Source organism: Cupressus sempervirens, chromosome 2, assembly GCF_028749045.1.
Source record: "Cupressus sempervirens isolate cs-2001-9-10 chromosome 2, ASM2874904v1, whole genome shotgun sequence".
In the NCBI taxonomy this organism is placed as follows: domain Eukaryota; kingdom Viridiplantae; phylum Streptophyta; class Pinopsida; order Cupressales; family Cupressaceae; genus Cupressus; species Cupressus sempervirens.
In genome coordinates, this window is record NC_143119.1 from 773,451,031 (window position 1) to 773,469,432 (window position 18,402).

Here is an 18,402-nt window from a genome sequence, read left to right on the forward strand (position 1 = left end):
GGTGATTGTTGAGGTAGACCCAAATCGTCAAGAAGTCTTCTAATCCACAAAGCTTCTTTAGCTGCATTGGTACAACCTTTGTATTCAGCTTCAGTTGAGCATAGGGAAATAGAGTGTTCTTTTTTGCTTTTCCAAGAAATTGGACCTGAACCAACAAAGAAAAAATAACCACAAGTGGATTTCCCATCATTGGGATCTCCACCTAGATCGGAATCAGTATAGCCATGTAAAATAAATTCAGAATTTGCATCATAAAATAATCCCATATTAAGAGTTCCTTTAATGTACCTTAAGATGCGTTTAGCAACTTTAAAATGAGTTTGTTGAGGTTTAGACATAAATCGAGAAACTAAACCAACACTATAAGCAATATCAGGTCTAGTAAGAGTTAAATAATTTAAACTTCCTACCAATTTCCTATACAAAGTTTCATCAACAAAAGGAGTATTCATATCAGTCATTAATTTAGTACCTAATTCACATGGAATTGAAACATGGTTAGAGTCATTCATCTTAAATTTTTCTAAAAGATCATAAGCATACTTGCTTTGAGAAAGAAAGATACCTTTAGGAGTTTGAAAAATTTGCATACCTAAGAAGTAATGTAAGATACCTAAATCTGTCATCTGAAATTTCTGTTTAAGTTGAAATTTGATATCAGAAATCAAAGTGTCTGAACTAGAAGTGAGTATTAGATCATCTACATAAACAATAACAATGATAATATCATCGTTAGTATGTTTAATATACAAATTAGGATCATTCTTACTTCTAGTAAAACCTTGAGAAATAAAGAAAGAATTAATTTTAGAATACCATTCTCTAGGGTGATTGTTTAAGACCATAAATAGATTTGTTCAATTTGCAAACCAGATTTTCACTACCTTTCTTAACAAATCTAGGAGGTTGAGCCATATAGATTTCTTCATGTAAATCACCATTTAAGAAGGCACTTTTAACATCCATTTGATGAATGGGCCAATTCAGGTTAGATGCTAAAGCAAGAACTAATTTGATAGTAGGCATTTTAGCAACAGGAGCAAAAGTTTCATTATAGTCTAATCCTTCAATTTGGGAAAAACCTCTAGCAACTAGTCTAGCCTTGAATTTACTAATTTCATTATTAGTATTCAATTTTGTTTTGTATAACCATTTACATGCAACTAGATTCTTGCCATGAGGTAATTTGACTAAGTCCCAAGTTTGATTAGCAAGTAAAGAATCATATTCCTCTTGCATGGCTTTCTGCCAATGAGGTTGAGAGTTAGCTTGATCAAAAGACTTAGGATCGTTAGAATTCATAATAGTAGTCATCAAAGCATAATTACAATAATTAATCCTTCTATGTTTAATTCCACCAGATCTAGAAATATAATCATCAGCTTCATTGATTAAGTTTTGAGCCCATTTAGGTTTACGTTTAGTTGTGATGGAATTATCACTAGAGGAAGAATCATTAGTAATAAAAGTATCATTAGTATCTACTTGAGTATCATGAGTTGTAGGAGCAGAAATAATCGGTGGTACTTGATTTGAAGGATTAAGAGAAAGAGTAGGGTTAAGAGAAGGAGGTTGGTCCTCCACCAGCACAATTTTAGTGCCACTGAATTCTTCATCATGTGTAGTAGAGCAATCATGAACTCCATTTTCTGCAATACAAACATCTCTAGCAACTTGAACTTTGTTAGTAGTGGAATCATAAACACGATAACCCTTAGTGTTTTCATCATACCCAACAAACATATAAGGAGATGACTTAGCATCTAATTTATGCCTTTTCTGTTTAGGCGTATGAACATAAGCAATAGAACCAAATATCCGTAAATGATGTAAATTAGGTTTCCTACCAGACCAAGCCTCTTCTGGAGTGATAGCCTTGAGAGCTTTGGTAGGAGTCCGATTAAGAATATAAGTTGCACAAAACATGGCTTCAACCCAAAATTTATAATGCAGATTCTTAGCATGCAACATGCTTCTAGCCATTTCAACAATGGTCCGATGCTTTCTTTCCGCCACACCATTTTGTTGTGGTGTATAAGGAGTAGTAAGCTCGTGTTTAATTCCACATGATTTCAAATAAGAATGAAAAGCATTATTCACATATTCCTTCCCATTATCAGTTCTAAGAATTTTAAGTTTAAACCCAGATTGCCTTTCAACATATAACTGAAATTCAATAAATATATCAAGAACTTGATCCTTGCTATGCAAAAAATAGATCCAAGTTCGTCTAGAAAAATCATCAACAAAGGTAAGTGCATACCGAGAACCTTGGATGGAGTTATTCTCCATGGGGCCCAAAAGATCACTATGGACAAGATGCAACTTATGAGTTGCCCGCCATGATTTTCCACTTGGAAAGGGCTCCCTATGCATCTTACCACTCATACAACCTGTACAGGCAATCTTGGAAGGAATAATGTGAGGCAAGCCATCAACCATATTATACTTTTGCATGAAAGTAATATAATCGGAATTTAAATGGCCAAGTCTTTCATGCCATATATTGAAATCAATAGAAGTATGTAAAGAATATCGTGAACTAGCAAATTCATGGAATTTAAACAAATTGTCATTATCCATTTTAGCATGAGCAATCACTTTGAGAGTTTGAGGATCTATGATATAACATGTATCTTTGTAGAATTCAACTTTATAGTCCTGACATAACTGAGAAACAGAAAGCAGATTAGTTTTTAAGTCAGGTACATATAATACATCATGCAATTTACCATTAGGAATGGTAACATCACCTAATCCTTCAACTTTACAAGTCTGATTATTAGCTAACTGAATAGGAATGTTAGCAATATCAGGTTGTAAAGAATCAAAAATTTCTTTATGAGAAGTGACATGTTGTGATGCACCACTGTCAACAATCCATTCTAAAGGTCTACAAAGATTAAAGCTACAAGTAAAAGCATGACGAGGATTAAAACCAATAGAGTTACCTTTTTTATGATTTGAGTTTTGATGATTCTTACTATTATTCATAGGTTTTTTATCATTTTGCTTTTTAAAACAGTTATTGACAATATGACCATCTTTGCCACAATAAGAACAATGAGGTTTGGAATTGGAATGATTCCTTTGATTATTAGTATTACGAGTATTATTAGGATGATTGGTATTATTATTATATTTGGCATGAAATTTATTGTTGGAATTATTTGAATTAGTATTATATTGTTTATGATTATTATTATTATTATTGGAACGAAAATTATTATTTGAATTTCTAGACACAAATGCATGTTCAGTTGATTTAAGGGTACCAAACTGAATTAGCTTAGCTTCTTCCTGTCTTAATAAAGTTTGAAAAATAACATAAGTTAACTGAGAAGTTAAAGTAGGAATAGCAAGCTGTGCATGAATATTAGTTATAAACTGTTGAAACTGTCTAAGAAGACATTTTTTAAGAATAAGATGAATTAAACGAATGTCGTCTAATTGAACACCTAACTAAGGCCATAATTTGGCTTTTAAGAGAATCAAATTTTAAGAGAAATTCATCCATACTTTTAAAATCTGCATACCTGAGATCTTCAAGTTGATCCTGCAACTGTATTTTGCGGTATTCATCTCTACTGTCATACTTGGTTTTCAAGATGGACCATGCATCATGAGCTTTAGAACAGTGAGCAATTAACACATATAAATCTGGAATAATGGAAATACCAATTAACCCTAAAGCTTCTTCATTTTTAGCTTTCCAAGTATCTTTCTCGTCTTGGGTAGCCGCTGAACCGGATTCAAGAGAAGGGTCAGTGGCTATTTCGAAAAGGTGTTTAAAACGAAAAATAAATGAGATATGAGATTTCCAAGAATGATAATTAGAATAATTAAGTTTTATTTCTGGAATTAAGGTTGACATGATTAAAAAAAATTTAAAAAAATTCCTTGATTTGACAAGCAAATTAATAAAAAAAATTGTCTTTTAATAATATATATATATTTTTTTTTAAAAAGGTTAGAGAAAAAAAATAATTTTAATTTTATTAATTGTGAAAAAATTTTTTGTTTTTTTTAAAAAAAATAAATAAGCAAGATTTGAAATAAAAGAGGTTGGTGAAAGGGCGGCAAAGAGGGTGGAGGTTTGTAAAATGGAGGATAATAGGGGAGCGGAGCGCAGGCGGCGGCTGCCGCGTGGCCAAAGGGCAGAGGTGGTTGGTCGGCCCTGGTTGGTGGAAAAGGGCGAGGTTTCAGATGTTTAAAAAACGGATGAAGGTGGATAGGGATGCCGGCGTGGCTGCGCAGGCGGCGGTTGCCGCGTGGCCTGGACGTAGGCCGCGCCGAAGGGTTTACACCAGGTGTGAAGGGGGCGGCGGAAGCGGAAAAAAAAACGATAAACAAACACCGACAGAGTTAATGTGCAAGAATGGACGCAGGGTTTAGGCGGTGTTGAGAGCGAGCGGCGGTGGTGAGGGTGCACGGCGGCGCTGAGTGGCCGCGGCAGCGTGCGGCAGTGTTGAGAGTGCGCGGCGGCGCTGAGTGCTCGTGGCAGCGTGCGGCTAGCGCGCGGCGGTGCGCGAGTGGCATGACCGCCCAAAAAAGTGTAAAGAAGAAGATTCGCGCTATGCGCGATTTAAAACATGAAAAAATATAAGAAATTTAAGCAATTAAAATAATATGTAAGAGATGATAATAGAACAATATATTAGAAGTTTTTTTTATAAAAGAGAATTTTTTTTTTTTTTTTTTAAAAAGGAGTAAGAAAAGTAGAGACTTATTGAAAACTTTACTCATATAATATTGCTTGTTTTGGCAGCATGCCGTCCAAAACAAGAAAAAAAAAAATTGAAATTTAACAAGAAAACCCTTTGGCGGCAAGCCTTCCAAAGAGGGTTAGTAAAAAAAATATGAAACCTGCATACACAAGATATGTTAAAAAAGAGCTAAAATCACAACACAAACTTCTTCTCTCAATAACGTCTCCAAATAAGGTGTGCTCTAATGAATGGCAACCTTCAACACAAAACTTAAAACAAGGATTAGATAGCCAAGCTCTGATACCATGTAAGAAATGATAATGTTGAGCAAGAAACGAGAAGCAATCCAAGTAAGTTAAGTGTGAAACAATATTACCATAAGATAAGCAAACTCCAAGAGCATACACCAAGATGGTTCAACAATGGAGACAAGGATTTATAAGGGGAAAGCAAAGAAAACCCCTTGTGAGTATTATGAATGAAGGCAAATGCCTAGAGAAGAGAGAGAGAGAGTGTTGGAGCAAAAGTAGCTCAATACAATAACATCAATTGCTAAGAGTGTGTAGAAGAAAGAAAGAGGAGCATCTCTTATATAGAGATGAGAGAAGAGTTGCATTTGTAACTCCCATTTCTATGAATGCCACATTCATAATAGGTGTGTGCAAAGTGTCACAATCCTCTTAAGGAGGATAAACTAAATAAAGAAATAAACAAGAGTTGTCCTTACATGTGGAATAAAGGACAAACAATGACATGTCTTCCACATGTGTACAAGAGGACAAACTACATTTAGGGACCCTTGGAATATCCCAATTAATATATCCAAGGAAAGATTAACCTTTCTAGCAATTAATAAGTTATAAAGTGTTTATATATATCTACAATATATTTAAATTGCAGTGTCTTTAGTTTAGTGGTGAGCAATTTTTTTTTCATTATTCTTATCTAGCAAAATTACTAAAAATTAAATTAGATATACATTAAAATTTCTACATTAGATTAAAATTGTTTAATATAAAACATGTCCTTATGAAGATTATGAAAACAATGTCAAATGTGTCCAATGAAACACAAAATGCAGAGAGCTCTATGGAAAAAAAGGAGCAATGTTTTGACTCAAATATGGGTGAAATTCTCCAGTTTTCTTGAGCAATACTTTCAGAGACAACTTAATTAAAAAAAGAAAGTTCTCTCGCAGTCAAGGAGAAGATTAGGGTTAAGGTTTTGTTGTGGGGTTCTAGGTGAGCATTGACATCATTCACACACCCATTTTTTGTTTTGATATATTTCATGTATCCATTTCTTATCCAAATATTTCACCCTTAAAACAAAGATTTGCATATTAAATAATATACTAAATTATCCCCATACCTATCGGCTATACACTTGCACCCTAACTTGGTGCAAGCACTAGTTTTTATTAGCTGATAGGCTTTCCCATTGGGATTGCTTGCAATCGTAAATTGTCTGACGCTTGCAAACCATCTTCACTCGCTGGAAGGTATACCATCTTCAGTCAGCAGTTTTTTATCACCGACTTGGGCCGTCAGTTTCTGATTCTTGCATAATGAGGAAAATCTTCCAGAAATCTTGTCCATTATGATTTGATATGATAAAATCTTAGAAAAATCTACGAAAATCTTGTCCATTATGATTTGCGTCAATAAAACAAGTCCGTTGCATTGTCATAGTGCAAATTGTTGTCCATCATGCCGTCGTTTGGTTGAAACAATACATAATCTAGCGGGATTTGGTTCAGATCGGCCTTGTAGGCAAAGAAAGGGTAGGCTTTTATGAGGAACTCGAGAAGCGGTGTGAGCAAAGGGGTGAATTGAGGATTGAAAATGCCAGCAGATGGAGGGTAAGAGACAGAAAGTATACCGCTAGAGTGCGCAGTGGAGACATTAATGAAGGAGTCCAGGCCGAGGCTCACCAGCGCTGAATGGATATTTTGCATCGTTGTGAGATCTGTGTCAGTTGCCCGTAAAAACTTCATTTCCCACTACGATGCTCGTGATTTTCATGACTCGTAAGTATGCCTGCACAATTGTCTTTACCCAATCCTCTGCCTTTGCTTGATCTGTCATGTTGCTCATGAATTCGTCTCCCAAACCCACTGCAAGTTCCACTTCGGAATTCGCAAAAGCTCTCAAAACCCGCGAATCTGCGTCATATAATTTTGCCTTTTCGATGTTGATTGATTTCAAAAACCCCACGACCCACTTTGGAGACAGCAGGTTGTCCACGATTTGGCCATAGGTGATGCCAATGCTCTTGCTCCACCCGCTGCTTAACCCTCCAAAGGCAGTTACCCAGGTAAATCACTCAAAACCACCATAGATTTGAATTTCTTTTACACTTTATAATGGTCAGTGAGCCGATCTTTGGGATTTCATAGTGGAACTATTTGTATAAGCATTTAGATTTTTTTGATTCACAATATACTCCAGATTCATCCATAATTTCATTAAAATTTCATTGTATATGAAAATTAGAAAGTCTGGATTCTATCATCAGAATGAGAAAGTGGTAAAAGGAAAAACTACAAAGATTGCAGATCAAGCAAACTTGACTTGGACTGACTTCTACAAGTTCCTTGATGATGAATCATCTGACTGTCATTTCAAACATAACATCCATAAATTTAACACAACACCATTGTTTTCTAATCAATCCACCAAATTCACCACTATGAACCTCTGCCGGCACAAGAAGACAAATGTTGCCATCAAGCCGACTAAGCGAGTACCCTGACCAACTTCAGATTTCCTTCCCTCCCCAGAACGTCACTTTTTGTTTGGCCCACATAGCTCTCAAACGTAAAATATTGTTGTACCATCCAAGGGGGGTTAGATTGTGATGGTTACCATGCCCGTCATGCAACTCTTATTTCAACAATTTTGCTCTGAAGATGAGGGTTAGGTTTTAAAACTGGAAGATAGAGAGTTGTATTTTCAATTTACAGTCAATCAAGTCTTCTTGTCTGTATTTTGTAATATTGTCAAATGTATATTCAGATATTTTCTGATACATAAGTTCTGTACAGTTAAATATTTGAAGTATTCAGATATTTATATACATAATTTCTATCCAGTTGTTTTATATAGATTATTTGATTTTAAATATCTTAATTTATTCTTCTTATCAAATTATACAATTTCAGATTAAAAAAAGAAGAAAAGCAAGGCGAGACCTAGTTGAGTAATGTTATGTGATTTATTGAGTTTTAAGCTTTGTAGAATTGAGTTTGTTTGCCATATTCTTTTGTTTTCCATTAATATATGCTATATTTACTATTTTACAATGCATTTTGTCAGTCTTCTCCATGTTCTGACAATGCTATCTATCATGCAAAGAAAAGAAAAGCTGAAGTTGCGAGAATCAGGGACAAATATCCCGATAGAATTCCAGTAAGTGTTTTAGTTGTTAAAACATTTCAAGTATTCAACAGCTTTAGCATTCAGTGACCATTTTTAATCATGGGTTTGATGTTCGACATCAATGCACAAGTTGTGGCTAATATTTTACCAATACATTTTCTCTTCAAATTTCTCTATCTTTTTCAAATTGCAAAGCAATGGGGCACACACAGTGCTCAAACACCTAATAATTAATAGTAGTGCAGTTTTACCCTATTTTAAGTTTTGAGAGAAGTGAGATATTAATTAGGGACCGAGTTATTAGCATACTTGATGCCAGGTTTGGTTGATCCATACACTGAGCATACATTTTATTGAAACACTAGATTTATTCATAGTGTTATTAGAACATTGGCACTGATAATTTGCATATCTCAGCTGTGTTTTATGATAGACAGTGGATTTCTTTGAGGATATTTATGTTTGCCTTATCTAAATAGTTAAGGGTATCTTTAATTCAGTTCTAGGGAGCTGTTGTTATAAGTACATTTCATCCTAGTTTAATATTGTTTTCAGCAGTTGACAATTTTGGATCTAAATCATATTTTTTTGTAGGTTAATTTTCAAAAGGACAACAATTTTTTCAAAATATAATAGAAATGAAAAGCTGCCTAAGATGTTGGTTTAGGTAAACAGAATATGGTTTCTTATTAAATAGTATGCTTAGAAGCACAACATAGAATAATTTAAAAGTACAACACGAGTCCTGGAATTTGCCATTATGTTAAGAGTTCGGCAAATACAACTGCATGGACTCATATTGATATGACTCCTTTTACTTTGCAAAAGTGGAGGTCTCAAGGCAACAAAAACTACCAAACTAGATTTGCCACATCCAACAAAGCTCAGTAGTAGCCATGGTACAGTATGAGTTGGATTGAATTCAAGTATATGCTCTGATAATCTGTTCTACCAAAGAAATCTGTAGCTTCTCATAATGTCCATACTACATGTATCTGCAAGCAGAGAAACAGGAGCTGAAACATTGGCACAAAGCTACAATAAGACAATTGAATTTATTTTTTTAGGCCAACCACACAGGTACCTGAAAATATCAATTAAATTATTAAAATATGCTTGGTTAAAAAAGGTGTTGTAGCATGGCTATCATATTCATCTTTGTTGGTGCTTTCTAGCAGATTATTTTGAGGTACATTTTAAGGGTTACTGAGTTGTGAGTTTATCAAATCATTATGTACCAGGCTTTAAGATTGTGTGATTTAACTGATGTTTTACCTTCGAACAAAGTGCCTGGGATTCAAACAGTCCTCTAACATTCTTGTATCCCAAGTAATAGTGATGTAATTAAATTGAAAAGTTATTTTAGAGATGATTTTGGAAAGTACTGCTATAAGACCCAACGAGTATAATTTGCAACTTGGATCCTCTTATCTTTTGATGTGCGACAAAAATGCATTCCAAGTAATAATGATGTTAAATTGAGAAGTTATCCAAGGGATGATTTTGGAAAGTAATAGTATAAGACCTGACTGCGGATGTTAACTTGATCACTCCCTCTCTTTGCTAAATAATCTGCAACTTGGTTCCTCTTATCTTTTGATGTGGAATGGCAATGTCACGGGGTGCACCAAATCTCAACCAAAAATTTAGAAATCTGGCAAATAGCATTATTGTCTCTAAAATTTGTTTTACTAATTGTCTGCATGCAACACAAGCTTTTTATCAAAAAATACTCTAGAAGGAAATTGTTGCTTCCCAGTTAAGACACCAGCCATGTTTTAAAATGATCAACTACAAAGATCATGAATATGGCCATTTGGGGTGAGGTCATAGAGGCATGGGTTCATTGCAAAAAATGCTGACAACGGTATTGGTTGCTCTGTTGTTGAAGAGCTTTAACTGTTTAAGGTCATATGGATTTCGATTTTTCAATGACCTCATCACCAATGGTATGAAAAATGAGAGCTGTTACATTGCTTGACTCTAGTATAATGATTTTTGGTGCAGGATGTGGGTGCTGGTGTGTTTGGATGCTCACAGGTAGGGCTTTTTTCCCCTGTGGTGTGCACCCACATTTGGATACAAAGACATGGAGAAAAGGTGCTCCGTTGGGATGCACATGGATACCCAGTGCTAAGAATTTTAAATAATTTTTTAAAAAGTAGCTATATATATAAATATATCCAGAACTCCCAAAAAAAAATCATGTATCCACATACCGGGTTCACTTAGATTGAAACTATGGTTAATATTATAATGTGTCTACTAATAATTTTAAATAATTTTTTAAAAATTAGCTATATATATAAATATATTCAGAACTCCCAAAAAAAATTCATATAAAAACATACCGGGTTCACTTAGATTGAAACTATCGTTAATATTATAATGTCTCTTAAAGCATTGCACATTATGGGCATGTTATGTCCAACATTACCAAGCAACTAATTTATTTACTCATAGAATGATTGGTTAAGGCTTCTTTTGTAGCGCTACTATTTTCAGTGTTGCGCAAGTATATTTTAAAAATGTTACACGGGTATTATATCATAAGCTTTGATGTGCAATTGCTATTTTTAAGGTGTCAGTAAGTACATGTTTTGTAACTTTGAAATGGTACAGTGTTTTTTGTTTGTTTAATAGTTTTTTTTCTTTGTCAAGTAATTGTGGAGAAGGTAGAGAGGAGTGACATCCCAAACATTGACAAGAAAAAGTAGGCAGTTGTTAAGTTTTTCTGAAAATAGCAGTTAGCTGTTAAGTTTTTAGAAATACTCAATGGTTGATGAAACCGATTCGTTGTTGTTCTGCTGAATATTTGTTCCTTTTGTTTTTGGTGACTCAATGACATTACATATTGCCCCATTTGTACATGAATTTATACTTTCATGATACTTCTACACAGGTACTTGGTCCCAGCTGATCTGACAGTTGGTCAGTTTGTCTATGTCATTCAAAAAAGGATTAAGCTAAGTGCAGAGAAGGTCATCTTTATTTTTGTCAACGATGTCCTTCCTCCCACTGGTCTCTCACTACTACTCTTTTTTTAAATCTTTGCATCTCAATATATTGCAGATAGACTTAAATATTTCTTATACACACAATCCTATTTCCAATGGTCTGTTTCATTGGCTACGCCAAAAGTTTCAATTTGGCATTGCTGTTGTGTGCAAACTACTTGACAGTTTACATTTGGCTTATTAATGTTTTGATGAATAAAATCTTGCTTCATTGTCTTTCAATGCCTATTTATAACTAAAATGCCACTTCTTAATTTTTGCAGCTGCTATAATGTCCTCAATATATGATGAGCACAAAGATGAGGATGGATTCCTATATGTTACATACAGTGGAGAAAATATATTTGGCAATGAATATTTGATTGCTTGCTACTAGCTACAGTGAACCAAATAGATCTGGTAGTAAATGAATTTCGTTGCATTTAGAGTGAATATTCACTCACTCAATTTATCTACTAGGACAAGACTTACTTTTCTGATTTTAACTACCGAATTATATCGTAATCATCTTTAATGTTATTAAGATAAAGAAAACTAAACTATATAGGATTCATTTGTAAATAAGTACTGTCCTCCTGAGCAAGACAGGCAACTGTGTTTAGAAATGTAAATTCTATTATTTCTGAATAGCTTGTTTAATTATTTGTTTCAAATATACCTCATCTGTCGAGTCACTTATGTTGTCTAGTGATGAGTAATATAGTTTTAGGTTTAATGTTGATTTTCAAGATTAATGACGCTTTTGATTGAATGAAATTTCTGGTTCTCTGAAGAATTATAGATGCTTCATAGCAGCACTGGTTGTTTAATACAATGTCCGTACAGAAATCACAGACCATGTTTTTCAAATCAAATTATTATGAGGGAATCTTTTTATTGTAGCTGTTAAGATATTTCCAATGTTTGATAAATTTCCCATGGGCAGATGATTTTTGATGTTAAAAGAACCGATTGTTTTGCAATGCAAGAGTAATAGAGATGGGTTTATGACAGCAAATTAATAAATCAACAAATCAATTGTCAATATCAATGTCTTGATTTCCACTTCGTTGAACCAACCGATGGAACATTTAGATAATGGGTCTTATTCATCCAAGGCAAGTCTCGCTAGTTTTTGTCAGACACTCTACATTCTAAATTCTTCTTGTCACTTTTCATCTGAGATGTTATTTCAAACTTTTCAATACCATGATTTAAGAAAGTATTGTAAATCATGCCAGGGGCTTGTTTGTGGACACTTCCAACATCCTAATCAGAAATAAGATAAGATAAATGTATTAATGCCTTACGAAAGACCACCAGAGGTCTATGAGACCGAGAACTTACAACCATGAAAGCAACAAACAGGAGAATACCAAGAGCAAGAACAAAAACCAAAAGAATTGAGCGAGAACCCCACTGACAAGTAGGGATCCAAGCTCACAGAAAGAGAGAGGAGAAAAGATATAATTCTCTTTCCAGTGATTTAACAGGAGAGAAAATATCTATAAATAGCACAAATTCGACCAACCTTAAGACAAATTCACATGTGCATCAGTGTTGCCTTTTGTTCAAAATCTTTATAGCTTGGAAAATAACCAAAAATGCAATTGTGATTAGTTAGTGCGGAGGAAAACACTATGTTAAGACAATGGATGTAAAAACCAACAATCATCTGATTTATTTGGTTAGCCTGGATAAATTATTATTTCAATACTGAGTGAAGGACATCAAATTTTCACACTGCGTGACAGTAAACATGGTTTGGCCTTTAATTGTGTGATAGTTTTTATTAGTTTTTATATCATTAATATGAGACACAGAACAGGAAAGTAGACCTTAAAATGCCAGACTGTTTTTTAGTATTCTGATAATGGTTCACAGAGTGATCTAATGGTTTTTAGTCTCTTTTGTTGTGCCTATACATTCTGATCATAGATCTACAACGCTGATGGTATAAAATCATCATCTGGTGTGGCTTGATGGTGTTTAGTCTCTTGTCGCTCTCCTGATTATATATCCATAATAAAATCATTATTTGGTCTTGCCTGTTGGTTTTTATTTTCTAATGACAATGGTATAAAATCATCATCTGGTGTGGCTTGATGGTGTTTAGTCTCTTGTCCCTATTCTGATGATATATCCATAATAAAATCATCTGGTGTGGCTTGATGGTATTTAGTCTCTTGTTGCTCTTCTGATGATATATCCATATTAAAATCATCTGGTCTTGCTTGATGGTTTTTACTCTCTAATGACAATGGTATAAAATCATCATCTGGTTTACAGTTTGTATATAATATAATAAATAATGTTGATAGAATGAAATTTAAAATGTGCCAAATTTTGATTTCTTTGGTAATGAAGCATTTTATGAAAAATTGTTTAACAAAATTCATTTTGTAAAAGATTACTTATATTAAATTAAATTATACATTTAATAAAGTTGTTGGAAATATTGTAAAATTGGAAAAAAAAGGTACAAAACCCAAAAAATGAAAAAATAAGTAATTTTTTCCATTATTCAAATGCAAAGAGTAATCATAGTAATCATATTCCTTTATCAAATAAACTTTTTATATATTTCTAATTATTATTCAAAGAAATTTTGATTTGAATAGAAAATATTTACAATTATTAAGTTTTTAAATTTTACTAAGTAAATAAAATTGGAGATAGTAAGCAAATAAATAATGATGGAACTTATTTAAAATAATAATTAGAGGGATACAAATTAATGTGTTATTCATATGTAATATTATAGTATTAAGATATTGAATTAATAAATATCCTTAACTAGATATCCCAAATAATATTTAATAGGGTATCCAATACTATAATAACAATTAATATCTTATAGATTATGAATAGTTTATTATATTTTATCAATATACTATTAATAATAATATACTAATAACTATGTCCCACTTATAATAATAGCTCCAAAAATGTTAAAATGTGGGATACAAGAGAAGATTGTTTTAATAATAATAACAATAATATTAATAGAAATTTTTACTAATTACATTCTACATTTTACACCATTTAATCATATGTATTTCCTCTTTTCAATCAAAACCATTTGCCTTTTTCATTCGGGTTTGTGTTGGCCCTCTTTTCAATCAAAACCATTTCCCTTTTTCATACGGGTTTGTGTTGGCTAGTCATGAATATGACTCAAATTATGTATGTATTTAAAATGCAAAACAAACTATTTCAACAATTGTACATTTCAAACCAATTCTTCAGTTGGAATGTAGTACATTAAATAAAATATTAATGTTGTCCAACTTTTAAATAAGTAAATTGTACATTACCAAATTGAAATCCCTCTTTTGTTTTACATCTTTTTAATTTTGCTTTAAAAAAGAAAAACCTATCGGCGTACCTCTTCCACCTCTTTCTGGTGCAAGTGCTAGTATTATAGATTTTAATGTTTTGAGTGTGCAATATGCATACACGAGACGATCATAACCTTCTGATTTGTGAAATGTTAGTCCCTTCATTCATATTATAAAAAAAAAATTGTTAAAAAGAAAATTAAAATTGAATATTTTTAATAATTTATTTATACAGAAGAAAAACATGTGACACTATAGATGAATCTAATGGATAGCTACATGTACAATATCGAATGCTAAACATGAAGATGTTTTTGGATTTCTTAGTTGTTTTACAATTGTTCGTCAAATGTATTCTTTATGTTTCATGTATATTCTAGGTCCAAGTCTAAAAGTTTGTTCTTTATTTGATAGTCTGTTATCAAAAATCATGTTTAGTTTACTCTCTTTTTTAAATTATAATCACTTGAACTTAAAAACTATAATGTAGACCACCTTCAAGATTGATTGCTCTTGGTCCACAAACCATAAAATGTTTCTAATCATGATAAGATCTCATTGTAGTTCTTTGCGCTCTTAATAATATATACATTTTTCTACTTAAAAACCTCTACGGTTCATATTTAAGTACATCTCTTTGTATAATGAGGTTCTTTCTTTGTTTTATCTTTATTTAATATCTCATGGTTTCACATTTGTATCATAGTTTGATAGTAAATATAGATTGTGATATTGTTATCAAGATTCAACTATGTAGCTTTCAAGTCAAACTAATTGACCCATGTTTCACAAGTAGTGGTTTGCATGAACTCGTCTCTCATGAGAATGGATGGAACACTTAGGACTCATTGCATCTCGATGATGCTCAAGGAGGTGAAGTATTTGACCTTCACAAGAGATCACCCATACTAATATTATTGGTCAACGGGGGAGGACAAAAGATAGAAAGGGAAGATCATATGACTCTGTACCCCAGATGCAAATTGAAAGACAGTGAACATGTGGACAATTGATCAACAATAGAGTTTAATAATTTTGTGCTTGATAAGTTGGATTCAAAGCATAAAATATAAAGGGAAAGAAAATGACTTTCCATTAGGGAACCTACAAACAAAATGAGCATCTTACAAAACTAATGGAAAATGATAAGAATCGTATAGAATGGTGGAGACTTGTGTGGTAGACCCTAAAAATTCCTATACATAAATGCACTATAAATTATCAATTTCTCCTTGGAAAACACCCAAAAAAAACATGTCTTCATCATTTTAGAAGAGAGGATCAAAGGTTCTTGTGAAATAGAAAAGTTTAACTATTTCAAAGAAGATAAAGAAGACACCTCACAAAGTAGAGATTTTTTCTATTTCAAGATGACTAAGATGAAAGGCTTGTGAAATGGTGATTCGTGGTGAAATCGCATGTACCAACATAAGGTGACTAGGAAGTAGCAATTTTTTTGTTGTTTCGCGAAAGGGCAATACAAAGTGTCATTTTTTGTCATTTTGAAAGGGGTGGCTAGACCATATAGCAAAGATGAAAAAATGACTAATGAACATTTAAAGGCAAAATAAGTCATTTCAAATACCTCAAAGTACGAAGCATTAATTGCAAGAATGTTTGAGATGACAGGTAAAGCGAAGCAGAGAAGTGGTCACTTATGCAAACTATATAAAATCATTAATGAGAGTTAAATAAGAAATAAAGACAACAAGTAATTTAAGGAAAGAAATCATTCCATGCAAAGTACCACTTCAAACTGAGAAAAGATTTGGACAACGAGCAACTGAGTTGCGTGGTGGTGTATGCAAATCTTGAAAATCATAAGTTAAATCTTCTACTTTATCTTTAAGTTTATTTCAATTGGCACCCAAGAAAGAAGTAGTTGCTAGAAAGGATAAAGGAAGAAACAAGGAAAAGACCATCCAAAAAGCACTCCTAGAATTGTTTCTTGATTTATCTGCTACTGGAACTATGCCCATCTTTTTGAATGAGTTCAATGGGTGTAAAGATGCAAGTCTTCATATTTATGGTAGGTCCTTATTTTGGTACTTTTATGCAAACAAGGATTTAAAGGAACCTAGAAATAATAGCTCCAAATGTGTATGTTGATATTAACCTTGTCAATATTTTAGCTAAAGATTACGAACCAGCCACAAGAACAGTGATGAAACTAGATGGAATGCCCTTGCTGGTCATGACTAAGTCATGCATTGAAGAATATTTTAGTTTAAGCACTCAGGCCCTAACAAAAATTCAATCAAAAAATCAGAAGGTACATCGCTCATACTTATTTGGATTTGTGATGACCTCATTGTTAACCTAACAACAAGATAGAAATGAAACACATATATGGTCAAGGGGAGGCAGACCTTAAGCACCTTAAGATACTAAATAGAAATTGGAAAATTGTACATAGTAGTTAGAAGTTCAAGAGGATGTTCTTTCAATAAATTCAATAGCATCAAGGTCTTGTCGAGGAAAATTGTGAAGTCTTATATATATGACGATTCTCCTATCTAGCTTCAATTAAGTACACAAGAGAATTGAGATCAAGTGATGTGAGTTAGGGTTGAAGATATTAAGTACCTTTGTCAACATAGAATTGAAGTATGATCCAAACATCGAGCTCACATGTTATCAAGTATAACAATTGTTCGAATGCTGGACACCCACCTTATCAGTATGTGAATCATGAATTTAGTAATAAATGATAATTCCATAATCCAGCGTTTCCTTAAGATGACATCCTTTATCGATCATCATCGAGAAAACATGACGTATGATTCTTAATGAAGATATGGTTGTCACATCATAGCATTCATCCATTGATCATATATGAATACAAAACCTTATCATTAATCATACAAAGATGAGATAATAAAGTTAGCAAGCACCATGATCACCCAACAATTATTATCACTGAGGGGATAACCAAATAGAACATCAAATACCAAACCAATCTGCAATAAATAGTAATGTTGACCATAAATTATCAATTAACAAGCATGTCAAGATTATCACCTTATGTATTGCTCAAATGATCATCATAATCACCCATCAATTATAACCATTACAAGAGGTATTGATTAAGAAGATTGAACATCAAAGGACAAATTTTATCACACCATTCAAGTGTTCCCATGTTCACATCAAACAACATAAATGCAACCATAGTTGTGTGTGTGTGTGTGTGTGTGTGTGTGTGTGTACATATGTATGTAGTTTCCTATCAGCAAATAGACAGTCACATTATCAACAATCAACATGGTATTGTCTTTATCACCACCTATGGAAGATTAATCAAATAATGACAAGTGAAGTGAATGAACTAATCAATATCGATTATTCTCAACTATGCAAAGACGGTGATTAACCATTAAATGCCCATTTCTGAAAAAGAAAGGTGTTATCCCAACCTATGGTGGAAGTATCCAATAACAATGAGATCTATTATAAGAATCAATCCCATTCTCAAAGACATCATCGATTATTTTTTATCAACTATTTATCCTTATTGGATTGCTCAAGGGAGTACTTGCCTTTCAAAAGTCAGTTTGCAAATATTGAAGGAAAGTAATCATGAAGAGCCCACTATCCTGTATATTTCCAAAGACAAGTTAGACATAACAATATCATTACTGTAAGCAATATTGATGACAATTGCATACATATAAGGTACATATCAAAATTAACAATATCATCGCTAGAAGTGATTTTGGAGACAAGTACAAATAAAAAACAACTATATCAATGCTATAACTGATATTGACATATTTATGCACTTATAATATAGATTAGGAACAACAAGATACATCATTTCTATAAGCGATGAAAGTAGACTTCAAAATATTAGTGCCATATTAGAGTCAGCTATCAACACATTGAGAAGACTCGTAGCATATCTTATATTGATAAATTAGAAACAATTGGAAGGGGACTTCACACGATTCATATTGTTATAATAGAAGTGCAGATC

At 33.0% G+C, this 18,402-nt stretch overlaps 1 protein-coding gene across 1 annotated transcript; it reads left to right on the forward strand.

Annotated features, from left to right (window-relative positions):
- The first annotated feature begins 6,971 nt into the window (after positions 1-6,971).
- On the forward strand, positions 6,972-11,588 carry LOC149575755 (autophagy-related protein 8C-like). Its single transcript, XM_089816068.1, has 6 exons — positions 6,972-7,025; positions 8,027-8,119; positions 10,097-10,109; positions 10,751-10,802; positions 10,992-11,110; positions 11,370-11,588. Exons 1-6 carry the CDS (start codon positions 6,972-6,974, stop codon positions 11,480-11,482), a joined length of 444 nt encoding a protein of 147 aa, XP_089672194.1. The 3' UTR covers positions 11,483-11,588.
- The last annotated feature ends 6,814 nt before the right edge of the window (positions 11,589-18,402 follow it).

Coding starts and splice junctions, on each gene's coding strand:
- LOC149575755 (XM_089816068.1), top strand. CDS start 6,972: ATGCCAATGCTCTTGCTCCACCCGCTGCTTAACCCTCCAAAGGCAGTT. Junction 7,026..8,026: donor CTCCAAAGGCAGTTACCCAG/GTAAATCACTCA, acceptor GCATTTTGTCAG/TCTTCTCCATGTTCTGACAA. Junction 11,111..11,369: donor CGATGTCCTTCCTCCCACTG/GTCTCTCACTAC, acceptor TAATTTTTGCAG/CTGCTATAATGTCCTCAATA.